The 12,237-nt window shown below is 34.4% G+C and overlaps 2 protein-coding genes and 1 long non-coding RNA gene across 4 annotated transcripts; 1 reads left to right on the forward strand and 2 right to left on the reverse strand.

Annotated features, from left to right (window-relative positions):
• The first annotated feature begins 4,073 nt into the window (after positions 1–4,073).
• Positions 4,074–7,362, forward strand: LOC106368914 (sugar transporter ERD6-like 4). Of its 2 annotated transcripts, XM_013808986.3 has the most exons (18): positions 4,074–4,231; positions 4,308–4,538; positions 4,638–4,700; positions 4,782–4,871; positions 4,970–5,029; positions 5,109–5,174; positions 5,266–5,331; positions 5,439–5,514; positions 5,602–5,666; positions 5,757–5,849; positions 5,931–6,011; positions 6,091–6,175; positions 6,268–6,314; positions 6,398–6,460; positions 6,536–6,595; positions 6,674–6,739; positions 6,832–6,891; positions 6,966–7,362. In XM_013808986.3, the coding sequence occupies exons 2-18, from the start codon at positions 4,344–4,346 to the stop codon at positions 7,191–7,193; spliced, it is 1,464 nt and encodes a 487-aa protein (XP_013664440.1). In that variant the 5' UTR covers positions 4,074–4,231; positions 4,308–4,343; the 3' UTR covers positions 7,194–7,362. The 2 variants fall into 2 exon arrangements, with proteins under 2 accessions (XP_013664440.1, XP_013664439.1); XM_013808985.3 differs by lacking the exon at positions 4,074–4,231 and having other exon boundaries at positions 4,240–4,538.
• A 99-nt stretch (positions 7,363–7,461) lies between these two features.
• Positions 7,462–9,606, reverse strand: LOC106368911 (3-ketoacyl-CoA synthase 4-like). The gene has a single exon (XM_048765123.1). It carries the CDS (start codon positions 9,140–9,142, stop codon positions 7,607–7,609), a length of 1,536 nt encoding a protein of 511 aa, XP_048621080.1. The 5' UTR covers positions 9,143–9,606; the 3' UTR covers positions 7,462–7,606.
• A 1,467-nt stretch (positions 9,607–11,073) lies between these two features.
• LOC111208684 lies at positions 11,074–11,956 on the reverse strand. The gene is made up of 2 exons (XR_007327214.1): positions 11,721–11,956; positions 11,074–11,632 (listed from the first exon to the last, which is right to left on the reverse strand). It is a non-coding gene; the product is annotated as an uncharacterized LOC111208684 (long non-coding RNA).
• Between the last annotated feature and the right edge of the window lie 281 nt (positions 11,957–12,237).

A 12,237-nucleotide genomic window follows, 5' to 3' on the forward strand; every position in this document is an offset into this window, starting at 1 on the left:
TTTTCAATATTTTATTTTATAAATTATATATTTTGATTTTGAATATTTCATAATAATATAATAATATGACAATGAGATGTAAATTTCTCGTAAAGATTACGAGGATTTTACAAGTACTTCCTTGTAAAATCCTCGTAATCTTTACGGGAAATTTACTAGGAAATACTTGTAAATTCCTCGTAAATATTACAAGGACTTTACATTAAAAGACTTGTAAATTCGTCGTAAATTGTACAAGTACTTAAAGACGACTTTACAAGGAAACTATACGAGTCTTTTACGATGAAGCGTAACTACGAAACTACGACGAAATACTCTCTTTCGCTTTTACAACGAATTTATTTCGTCGTAAATGTTACATGGATGTTACGACGAATCTTGCATTACGACGGGCGTTTTACAACGAAACGCTATTCCTTGTTAATTCGTTGTAACCCTTCTATTACAACGAATTAACAAGGAATATGACCCTTGTAATAAATAAGTTTTCTTGTAGTGTTAGTATAGGAAATGTACCTAACTACATTTAAGGAAAAAATCTCGAACCATAAATTTATTCTAATTTTCATACGAATGCAGTATTGACTCTGACTTTGACTAAAATATTTCTGTGATCACATAATTTGCGTATATTCTGCCACATAATTTGTCACACATACAATTAATGGCTTGCTTTATTAGTAAACTATTTATACAATAAACGCTTGTGATCATGTTAATACATACATTTCTTATAACTTTTTTTTTTTTTTTTTTGAAAAAAGGGCAATACATTTCTTATAACTTCCATACGATAATTGGTTTGACTCCTTCACAAACATTCACTCACATTAATAGAGAAATGTATATATGGACGAAAATAATGCCATATATATTCTCTCGAAAATCCCTTTTTGTATTTGACATCCCCATGTATATAAGATTTAGCATGCGTGTTAACCATATATAATACATATATAAACATGAACATAAGGGAATATATTATGGTTTTACCTTATAGTTAATATCATATAACTTTGCAAAGTAAGAAAACCCTCTGTTAAATAGTTTATCCAATTATCAGTGTACCAAAGAGAGAAACTATATGAAACAAATTATAAAATTGTTTCTGTTACTACTAACCAAAATTTATGAATCTTTGATTTACTGTATAACAAAACCACTAAAAATATGTTTGTTTCAAACATCAAATAAGACAATGTTCACATACTATAATAGATTGGTGACCATGTTCATAATCAACAGAATAAGATATGTGACAATGTTCACATACTACAATATATACTATCTAATAATAAATATCTTACTATGTTTTTTTTTAACAAATCTTGGTTATCTCGTAAGTAGTCCATAACTGTTAGCATAAGTGAAACTCATGTTTTTGTCAAGCACCGCAAAAATATAATGTTACCGTTTTCTTTCTCACCGCAAGAAAGATGCATAAAATGAAACATATACTATAATCCATTTTTAGTATTATTTGGCAATGACGTTACATGTAATTAGTCTAGTCTAAGTAAGAGAATGCTATTTAATAAAGGATGTGAGGTGAATTCTAGTGATGACACACCTAAACAATGGTAAACTTGTTAATCAAACATGAGGACAAGGTTTAATGTTAATAATGCTTGTCAAATAATAAGAAGGAGATTTAACCTCATGAGTTCAACTGACATTTAATTCATTATGTTGTTAGACATAATAATTGGAGATACGATGAGTGAAAAAATTATAAAACTGTATTTTGAGTTCAAGAATGGTTTTTCATTAATTTTCTAACTAATTATTTGCATTCATGTTTTGATTTCCTGTGAATTTTCTAATGCGTAATGCTTTTATTCCATCGTTTTAGATTTACTACTTTTACTTGTTTATTTCCAAACAATAATCTGTGTGTCTTATATCTTGATCTAAACTCAGATTGAAGTGTATATTGGATCTTTTGTATATATGATCCGGTACTATTACTGTCTACTTTAATGTGCATTTGCAGTTAGTTTATCATAGTAAAATTTGAGTGATTAGTTGTTGGACCAATATCCATATACATGAATCGACAGTTAAGCCGAATCTAGTTATGAGTCAATTTTGTCTCGACTTGGCGGCTGATGGTTTAGTATGAATTCACAACTCTTTGTAATTGTCTATTGTCATTAACCTTGTTAAAACTTGTCCACACTATATACTATGCTCATTTTGTGACTTTTCAAGATACAAATTTAGGATACGCATTTATCTTTCAAAACGAACTTCAAATTAAACATAGGTCTTAAAATTGAGTTTCAGGAGAAGGGCTTGAACAGATTGAGAAACCTGAGAGTCATGAAAACTATATAAGAACTTCAAATTCTCGAACGTTTAGAATATTGGAAAAACGGAAACAATCCCTTATATATTAAAGGAGAAACATTGTAATAAATGCTTTTACACTAAACTGGATACATGTCACGTATAGAAGCATTGTAATAAAAATACTAAAGTGGACACATGTCACATGTAGAGAGTTTCTCATCCAAACTCTACATAAATATGTTCACACTATGTACTTTACGTTTTTTTAATATAAAACTCACATGCATGGTTTTTTTTTTACGTTATTTTTACTGTTTACGAATAGAGTTGGACAAATTATTCGTAAATTTTGATTTGATTCGTGATCCATTTTGATTCGAACCGAAAAATCCGGATATCCGTTACTCTACGAAGCAAATCAAATACTAAAATGCAATGTCCGTAAGAAAAAGCGAATCACAAATATCAATATTTATAGGAACGGATATCCAATTTGATCTGTTATATGCATATATATATACACATATATTTAAAGAATTATATATAAGTTATATATTATAGTTTATATAAATTTTACAATATTTTTGTTTTTAAATAATTTCATTTTAAGAATTTTATTTTTCATGTATTATTTTGAAAAAATGTCATTTAATATTAATTAACAGTATCTTTATATATTTTTATTAACCATCTTTATATACTTTTACATATACATATATGTGCACATTGACGTGAGCACCTTATAACTAAGTATTTACCACAACTGAAATATCTATTTTTGTTTGAAGTTAAAATATTTTTTTTTCTTAATGCTTCTTTCACTATCGACCAAATTGTAGTAAAATAATGTGTCTTAATAATTTTTTTTTCTTTTTTTAACTATTATCCGTTTAGAAACTATAATATGAAACTATTGGTTCGACATCACGACTATCTAAGATTCATAACATGAAAACAAACAAATAATAGTAATTTTTGATTATCACAAGAAAAAAAAACCAAAACATTAAACATTTTAACCGAAAAAAACAAATAAATATTGATTTAAAGTGATAGTTATATTTTAGAAGATTAAAAACAAAAAAAAAAACTTAAAACTGAACCGATATCCAGATTAATGGCTCCTTATTAAAAAATAACGAAACTAATAATCATTTTCCTAAAATAACGAAACTAATAATCACATTCCGCGCAAGGCGCCGGTTATTACCTAGCCTTATGTATTGTCGAAATAAATGTTTTATTTGTCTACATCATGTGAAAATATTGACAACCATGCAATATATTTTCGAGCTTATCTGAATAATGATGTCACTTGCATGTTCTAGATTAGAAAATATCTTCGAAGTAGACGGCTTACCTCAAAAAAGAAAGTTTTCTAAACACAATTAGTGGTAATTTTGTCTCTTACCATTAGTTAGATAACTCAACTTGTGATCGATATGTCAGACGACTATTTGATAGTATTAAAGAAAAATAAAGTACGAAGTAACAATTTTATGGTGCAAATATTATTTTATATATTGTAATTAGTCACTTTGTAAATGTCTAAAAGCAGATTAACTAGTAGTAGAAGGAAGATAAATAATACTAGTATAAACTAGTGGTCGTATACGTAAACATGCATCAATGGTTCAATAAAACCCATGCAAAAAACCAACAATTCAATTCGATTATAATACAAAAAGGATTGCATAAGGATATATTAACTTCTTCTTTTTTGAAATGTATTTAATTTCAAAAGACAGTCTCTCTCTTTGAACTCTACACATATTAGTATTTTTAATTAAGGAGACGTGTCTGTTGGGTGGAAAACTCTGAAACTGTCTACGTCTATCCAGGCATTGGCTCCTGAAAGCATGATGGTCATTTAACATAACATCAAAAGAGAAGACGTCCTTCGAATCTCATCCGACCATTTTTTTCTTTTTTTCCTTCGGTAAGAATAAGATCATACGAAGCTCAGTTCTTTCGGCATTTTTTGAGAAGACGTAAAGCTTTTTGTTTCTCTGTAGATCACGTACGATTTTGTAAAGATCGATTCAGAAGAGATGAGTAACAGAGATGATACGGAAGAGGGAAGGAGTGATCTTCGACGCCCCTTCTTACACACGGGAAGCTGGTACCGGATGGGTTCCAGACAATCTAGCATGTTGGAATCGTCTCTTGTTATTCGAGACAGCTCCATTTCTGTCCTAGCTTGTGTCTTGATCGTTGCTCTTGGTCCTATTCAATTCGGTTTCACTGTAATACAAAACCAATAAAAAATCTCAGCTTTATTAATTTTACCAATGGAACTTAATTAGAATGTGGAATGTTCTGATATTTTTGTTTTTGTTGTTTAGTGTGGTTATTCCTCTCCAACTCAAGCTGCTATTACTAAGGATCTTGGCTTAACTGTTTCAGAGGTAATAAAAACCTCCCATCTTTATCTAACAACTGTCTGTTTTTTAGTGTTATGACATTTAGGGTTCATTTTTGATGTGTAGTACTCTGTGTTTGGGTCTCTATCCAATGTGGGTGCTATGGTTGGCGCAATTGCAAGTGGTCAGATTGCAGAATACATGGGGAGAAAAGGGGTAAAAAGATAGTTTTATATCTTAGCTCCTAAAGTTATCTATCATTTTTTCATGTAATATCTTCTTACTTTTTAATTAATGTATCTGTTTTTGACAAGTCTCTGATGATTGCTGCAATTCCCAATATTATGGGCTGGCTTTCTATATCTTTTGCAAAAGTAAGTGTTTGGTGGTTTCTGATAATGTTTGACTTTCCTCTCTAACTCTGGGACTCATATCCTTCTTGGTTTTGTTTAGGATACTTCTTTTCTTTACATGGGAAGACTGTTAGAAGGTTTTGGCGTTGGGATCATCTCTTATACGGTAAAAAAAACTAGACTCAAGTAGCTCTTTGCTTTCAGCAATTTTTTTGGAATAACTGAATAAACATATATATGTACACGATTCTGGATAGGTGCCTGTATATATAGCCGAGATCGCTCCACAGAACATGAGAGGAGCCTTAGGTTCAGTAAACCAGGTTTGGCATATGTTTATATTAGATTCACTTTTCTTTTTGTTGCATTTTATGATCTGATTATTTTTTTAACATTAACATTAAAACATTGGATGTTTTTGTGTTTATAGCTTTCTGTAACAGTTGGGATAATGTTGGCATACTTACTCGGTCTCTTTGTTCCATGGAGAATTCTTGCAGTTTTGGGTTAACTCTTGATAACATTTTGAACTTGTCTTTACAGAAACCATACGGTCTAATCACACTTTCTTGATTGTCTTGTTTTGTCATTAGGAGTATTGCCATGTACATTATTGATACCGGGTCTTTTCTTCATTCCTGAATCTCCTCGGTGGCTGGTAAGTCTTTATAACCCATATATTGGTTGCATTATTTCTTTATTAATTATTCTCTTTTTTTTTCTTGTTGTGTTTGTGTCATGTATGTAGGCAAAGATGGGTTTGACAGATGATTTTGAAACTTCCTTGCAAGTTCTTCGTGGTTTTGATACTGACATTACCATTGAGGTTAATGAAATCAAGGTATTGACTAAAGTGAAACATGACACTGGTTTCATTATGTTCATGATTGCTGAATGGGTTGTTAATTTTATCAATATACAGAGATCTGTGGCCTCATCTGGCAAACGTTCTGCAATTCGGTTTGTGGACCTCAAGCGTAGGAGATACTATTTTCCATTGATGGTACAGTACTTACTCTCACCTCTGGAAGCTAAACTGTGAGAGAAGCTCACATGTTTCGTCTAATATATGTGTGTTACAGGTTGGTATAGGACTGCTTGTACTTCAACAACTTGGAGGAATCAACGGTGTCTTGTTCTATTCGAGTACAATTTTTGCATCTGCAGGTAAGAGTCTCAAACCTTTGTCTTTGACTTTTGGAACGTTCCTTAGAGATAATAAACATTGCTTCTCTGTTCCATTTGTTTTTTTCACTTAGGGGTCTCATCGAGTAATGTGGCAACATTTGGAGTTGGTGCTGTTCAGGTAATGTAACTTCAATCAATATAGCGTCAATATAGAAGACATTTGATTTGGTTTATAACCCTCATCTGTTCCTTCTAAACCAGGTAATGGCCACTGCAGTAGCTACATGGTTGGTTGATAAATCAGGTCGCAGACTTTTGCTCATGGTGAGGATTATTTGAGACTCATAAGATTTAATTATATATGCAAACAAAATATTAGTTGTTCCTCTTAAAATGCAGATCTCTTCTATAGGGATGACGATTAGCCTAGTGATTGTAGCAGTTGCGTTTTACCTTAAGGTACTCTATAAACTTTTGAGAAAATATTTTTAAAATGTAGAGTTTCACTTCGATACCAAGTTTGTAATCTCTTGTTAGGAATTTGTATCACCTGATTCCAATATGTACAACATTCTAAGCATGGTCTCTGTAGTTGGAGTTGTGGTAAGTTTCTTGTATATAAACATTCACACATTGTTATACCAAAAAAATTAGCATTTGTGCTTAATCTTGCTTACTTTTCTTCTTCTTTTCAGGCTATGGTTATTGCTTGCTCTCTAGGAATGGGACCAATCCCATGGCTGATTATGTCTGAGGTATCAGAATATTAAGCATGCTACTTGATGTTAAAATAAGAGCTAAATCTAATCTCTTATGTTTGCAATAACAGATTCTTCCAGTGAATATAAAAGGTTTAGCCGGAAGTATAGCAACTTTGGCCAACTGGTTCGTGTCGTGGTTAGTCACAATGACAGCAAATATGCTCTTAGCATGGAGCAGTGGAGGAACTTTTACTCTCTATGCTTTGGTCTGTGGATTCACCGTGGCCTTTGTGAGTCTTTGGGTTCCTGAGACTAAAGGCAAAACACTTGAAGAAATTCAAGCATTGTTCAGATGATTCTATACAAGGAGAAGAAGACAGACAACATACATTTTTCACTTTTGTTTTTGTCCATTACAGATCATTCTTTTGTCCTCTCTTTGTCTTTATTTCCTGCTTTGTTCAGCATGTTTTCCACCAGCTATTTTGCAAATTCCATAATAAAAAATAGAATTATTTTGATCCACAACTTTAGTTAAAATATCCATACTTCCATTTTATTTTATTTTCATTTATTATTTTGTGAATTTGTCATTACACAACTAAGAACTGAACACATGATGCATGACCTCAAGAAATGTAACTCAAAAATATCACAAAAAACTCCCAAAACATTATAAAAACAACAAGAACATTGACATTTGCCAAAGACCAAAAACAGAACACAACCATGGGTACTGATTAGTCTCTCCAATTCCCTCAAACAAAGCCTAATAACTTAAGGTTACAGGATACTTATCAATACAATCTTCCCAAGGACTGTCCTTAGACGGTTTCACATTCCTCAAAGCTTCCCAAACCGCACTGTTACACTTAAACCCACTCCCAAACGCAATCTGCCAAACCCGGTTGCCTCTCCTCATCCTTCCTTTAGCCTCAATGTAAGCCAGCTCATACCAAATGGAGCTAGAAGACGTGTTCCCGAACCTATGAAGAGTCATCCTCGAAGCCTCGACATGAACCGGCGAAAGCTGCAGATTCTTCTCCAACTCATCTATCACAGCTCTTCCACCAGCATGGATACAGAAATGCTCGAACGCAAGTTTGAAATCCGGAATATACGGTTTAACCTTACCGTTAAAAAGCTTCTTCACAACAAGAGTCAGGAAGAAGAGAATCTGCTCGCTTATCGGTAACACAAGAGGACCCAACGTGGTGATATTAGTCTTGAGAGTCTCCCCAGCAATAGCCATCAGCTCTTTCGACAAGGACACACCGGTTCTCCCCGTGTCGTCCTGTTCTTGATACACGCAACGGAAAGCCTTGTCGTCTGCTCCACGGTGTGTCCTGACCACGTGCGAAAGCCTGTACTTGGACCTTCTCTTGTCCCTAGACTTGTTGGACAGCAGAACCGCGGAGCCTCCGACGCGGAACAAGCAGTTAGGAATCAACATTGCTTTCTTGTTACCGAAGTACCAGTTCTGAGTAATGTTCTCCGTGGAGACAACAACCGCGTAAGTGTTCCTATGCACTAACAACATATCTTTAGCGAGATCCACCGCGATGACCCCCGCGCTGCATCCCATCCCGCCGAGGTTGTAGCTTCTGATGTTACCCCTAAGCTTATACTTATTCACGATCATCGCCGACAGCGAAGGCGTCGGGTTAAAGAGACTACAGTTCACAACCAAGACCCCAATATCCTTCGCCTTCACGTTCGTGTTCGTGAACAGCTTATCCAACGCGCCGAACATGACCTGCTCAGCTTCTTCTCTAGCGGCGGCCATCGAGATCGTGGGCGGGACGTGGTGCATAGCCTCGGGGAGGTACGTGTCCTCTCCCAGACCAGACCGCTCGAGGATCTTGCGCTGGAACTCGAGGGAGGACTCGTCGAAGTCTCCGGTGAGTGTAGAGTGGTTCATGAAGCGAGAGACGGGAACCTTGAGGCGGTCAGGCGGGAGGTAACAGGAGAAGTCCACCAAGTAAATGGGCCTGGGCCGGGTCATTACGTAGACGGTTAAACCGAAGACAAGGACGGCGGAGCAGGCGATGATGCTGACGAGATTGTACTGGAGATGGATCCAGAGCTGGCGGAGATCTTCCGGGTCGGTCTGAGACGCTTCGACGGAGATAACGACGGCGAGGGGGAGGAGACAGAGAGCCAGGAGATTCGAGATTAGGTAATGGTAGCCTAGCTTCACGTACTTGAGATTCACGCTCTGGAGAAAGTCCGGTAGGATCCGGGTTTGTCGGATCTGTACTCCGACTGAACCGTCACCGTGTCGTGAATCTCCGGCACCGTCCATGGTTGAGAGATGAGATTTGTTGAACTGACGGAACAAAGAGAGTCTTTGTTTTTTTTTTGTACGGGGGTGTAAACTGGAGAATGCTGTCTTTAAAAAATTAAGGAACGTAAAGGAGACAACTTTGACGATGACCCACCAAAAAAAAAATCAGAGAGATTGGATTTGAACAAGACAGAGATGTTAGAAGCAAAGGAGAGGAAAGGAACAGAAGGTGGTAGATCTAGTGGAGGGTACACGTTTTTTTTGTTTGAAAAAGGAATATTGACGAAGCATACAAGCAGCAAAGCAAAAAACAGAGTGGAGAGAAGAGAACCAAGAGACGTGAGGCATGTGCGCTGTGTTTTTTGTTGTTGTTCCTTTTCTCTTTTTATTTATTTTTTGGTACTTTGGAATTGTATTTAAAAAGATATTATTAGCATCTTGAGAATAGATTCTGTATGACTCTGTATCTGTAAAAAAATGTTTTGATTTTCTTTCTTATTTAGAAAATGTTTGATCGTGTCCCAAATTGGCCGCATATTCCTTTTCTTACGTGAACAAAACTAACTTTTTTTTGGTTAAGTTGTAATTTGATAAGTTCATAAACTGATTAATTTTCGTGATATATTAGAGTGGAACAGAGAAGGGTAACTAGTATACTACTAATAGTAAAATCCAAAAAACAAAAACTGAAAAGAGTGTGAAAAAGTTACAATCCACAGTCCACAATAAAGGGTTTAAAGGAAAGAGATCTCAAAATGTTGACTTTGTAACCATCTAAAAGGGTGAAAATCTTGTGGTAAGTGCTATCCGGATCTGATTGGAAGCTGAGATCTCCATTAAGCTTTTTTAAAAGAGACAATTTGCTCAATATATCTAATTGAAGCTGAAATTAGCAATCTATCCACGTTGAAGTGAAAACCTGATTCACTATAGTTTTTTGTGTCAATACTGACCATTAAGCCCCTAACCACTGCCACGATGGTCATACACAATACAAGGAAAGATCTCTGTTCTAGATATGGTCAAGGATTTAATAGGGTCTGTTCAGTTGTAGGACTGCAGAGTAGGTACCTTCCTAACCACACGTTTTTTCATGCTCATTATTTTACTCAGTGCTTTAATATTCATAATATACGTGTGTATAGGTGTAACCTTGTCTACACATAAAAATGTAGATGGGGTATATGTTTAAAACACTATTTTCATAATATTTACACTAATCGTTGCTACATAATTGGTTAATAACATAACTACTAACTTTCATGTTAGCGGGATATGTCCAATGGTAATAGTTATTAATAATGTTAATGGTGATTTGAGAACGAACGAAGAATTAAATTATAACTATTCTCTATAAGAGAGCATTGATATAATGGTTGATAAAAATAAGATAGTGGTTAACAAATATGTTATCTAATGTGTCTTAGCATGTAAATATAAACTTAATGGCCACCCTAGCTGGTTAACCGTTAATATCACAACGAGTAACTTTCATGTTAACGGGATATGTCCAATGGTAACGGTTATTAATAATGTTAATGGTGATTTAACTGTAATTTGGAAAACGAATAATTAAATCACTACTCTCTATAAGAAATCATTACTCTAATGGTCGATAAAAAATAAATTAGGGGTTAACAAACATATTATCTAATGTGTCTTAGCATGTAAATATAAACTTAGCTACTAACCCTAACGTATGCCTAGGATCTATGTAATGATAAAATTAGTGATAAAATACAGTAACCGAGATCTATGTAATGTTCTAAATATTATGATGAAAATCTGAAAATTAACGTATGCCTAGGCTGTGTATACATACACTTAACGATCACCCTCAATTATTAACACACACACATATATATATATATAAGATTAAAAAGACATACGCTAATGTATGTTCCAGCAGGGGAGAACACATTTAACATCTAACATTATACTAAAACATATACATGTAGACGGAAAAAATTATATAGTTAGAAATTAAGTTACATGTTAACGAGATACATTTATAGGTAACGGCCTTCTGGTTAAGTTATCTGAAAATCTGAGAATTGGGCGATCTTGAAGCACTACGCTCGACCAGAAAAATTGATCTAATGTACGCTAGTAGTTAATAAGCAAGGGTTTTTCGTCTCTGACTTTCCTGCTGCTTCCGTCTGAGTCTCACCTTCTTCCTCAGATCTCTCAAGTTGTGAAAAAGAATCTGGTGAACGAAATAACCTCTTCGGGTTTGAGACTATAAAAAGACATCTGATCAACTATTTGGCAAAATAGAATGAGCTACAGACAAATCATCATTTCAAACTTTATCTTCCAGCAAGTTTTCATTTCCAAAAAAATATCGACATGATGACATACCTAGAACATCATCAGTTGTTAACCTTTGTTAAGGGTTAACACATATAGCATCATGATGATCAAATCCTACGAAGTTATATTCTCCCATGACTATGCATAAAACTTCAAACCTGCAAACATCCTCTCTGGTGGCAGTGAATCATCCATCTGACACAATTATGTTATAGGAAAGAATGGATCGGAACATAAAAAACAAAATAAAACCAATGAGAAAGTGAAAAACAAAATGATGTACCTTCATGAACATTAAAAACTTCACTTCAATGATATTACTTAATGAAGATGAACAGAATATCGCTCAAATCTTATTGGAAAAAAAAGAGGGAACACACCGATAAAGGAAAAATAATTGGTTGGAGTGAGTAGTGGACGCTCCAGATGCATAACTCTGCTTTAGAATATGTATAGTTGTATCGTTTCATGTATGGATTTTCACACAATCGATGAAATTAATTGTTTAAATAATCAGATAAAAATTGCATCTCTGACAAAAATCTTAGATCACTGTTTGCACCCCACACCTACTCACGTAGGGGTATGTTCGGTATTATTCTAGTTACAAGATGCAAGGGGCATTTACCTAATTAGTGTCTTATGTGGGTATATAGACCCCAATTTCTCTTTTTAAAACTTTAAAAATCGAGCGTATCTAAACTGTGTGCATTTACAGTGTTATTTATTTGCCTAAACAGTATTCAATGAGCCCGTTGGGCTCATTTACTTAAAAGCCCATTTGTGCTGCTTAAGGGCTG

Source organism: Brassica napus, chromosome C8 (assembly GCF_020379485.1).
Source record: "Brassica napus cultivar Da-Ae chromosome C8, Da-Ae, whole genome shotgun sequence".
NCBI lineage: Eukaryota > Viridiplantae > Streptophyta > Magnoliopsida > Brassicales > Brassicaceae > Brassica > Brassica napus.

Coding starts and splice junctions, on each gene's coding strand:
- LOC106368914 (XM_013808986.3), top strand. CDS start 4,344: ATGAGTAACAGAGATGATACGGAAGAGGGAAGGAGTGATCTTCGACGC. Junction 5,332..5,438: donor CCTTAGGTTCAGTAAACCAG/GTTTGGCATATG, acceptor TTGTGTTTATAG/CTTTCTGTAACAGTTGGGAT. Junction 6,892..6,965: donor CATGGCTGATTATGTCTGAG/GTATCAGAATAT, acceptor TTGCAATAACAG/ATTCTTCCAGTGAATATAAA.
- LOC106368911 (XM_048765123.1), bottom strand. CDS start 9,142: ATGGACGGTGCCGGAGATTCACGACACGGTGACGGTTCAGTCGGAGTA.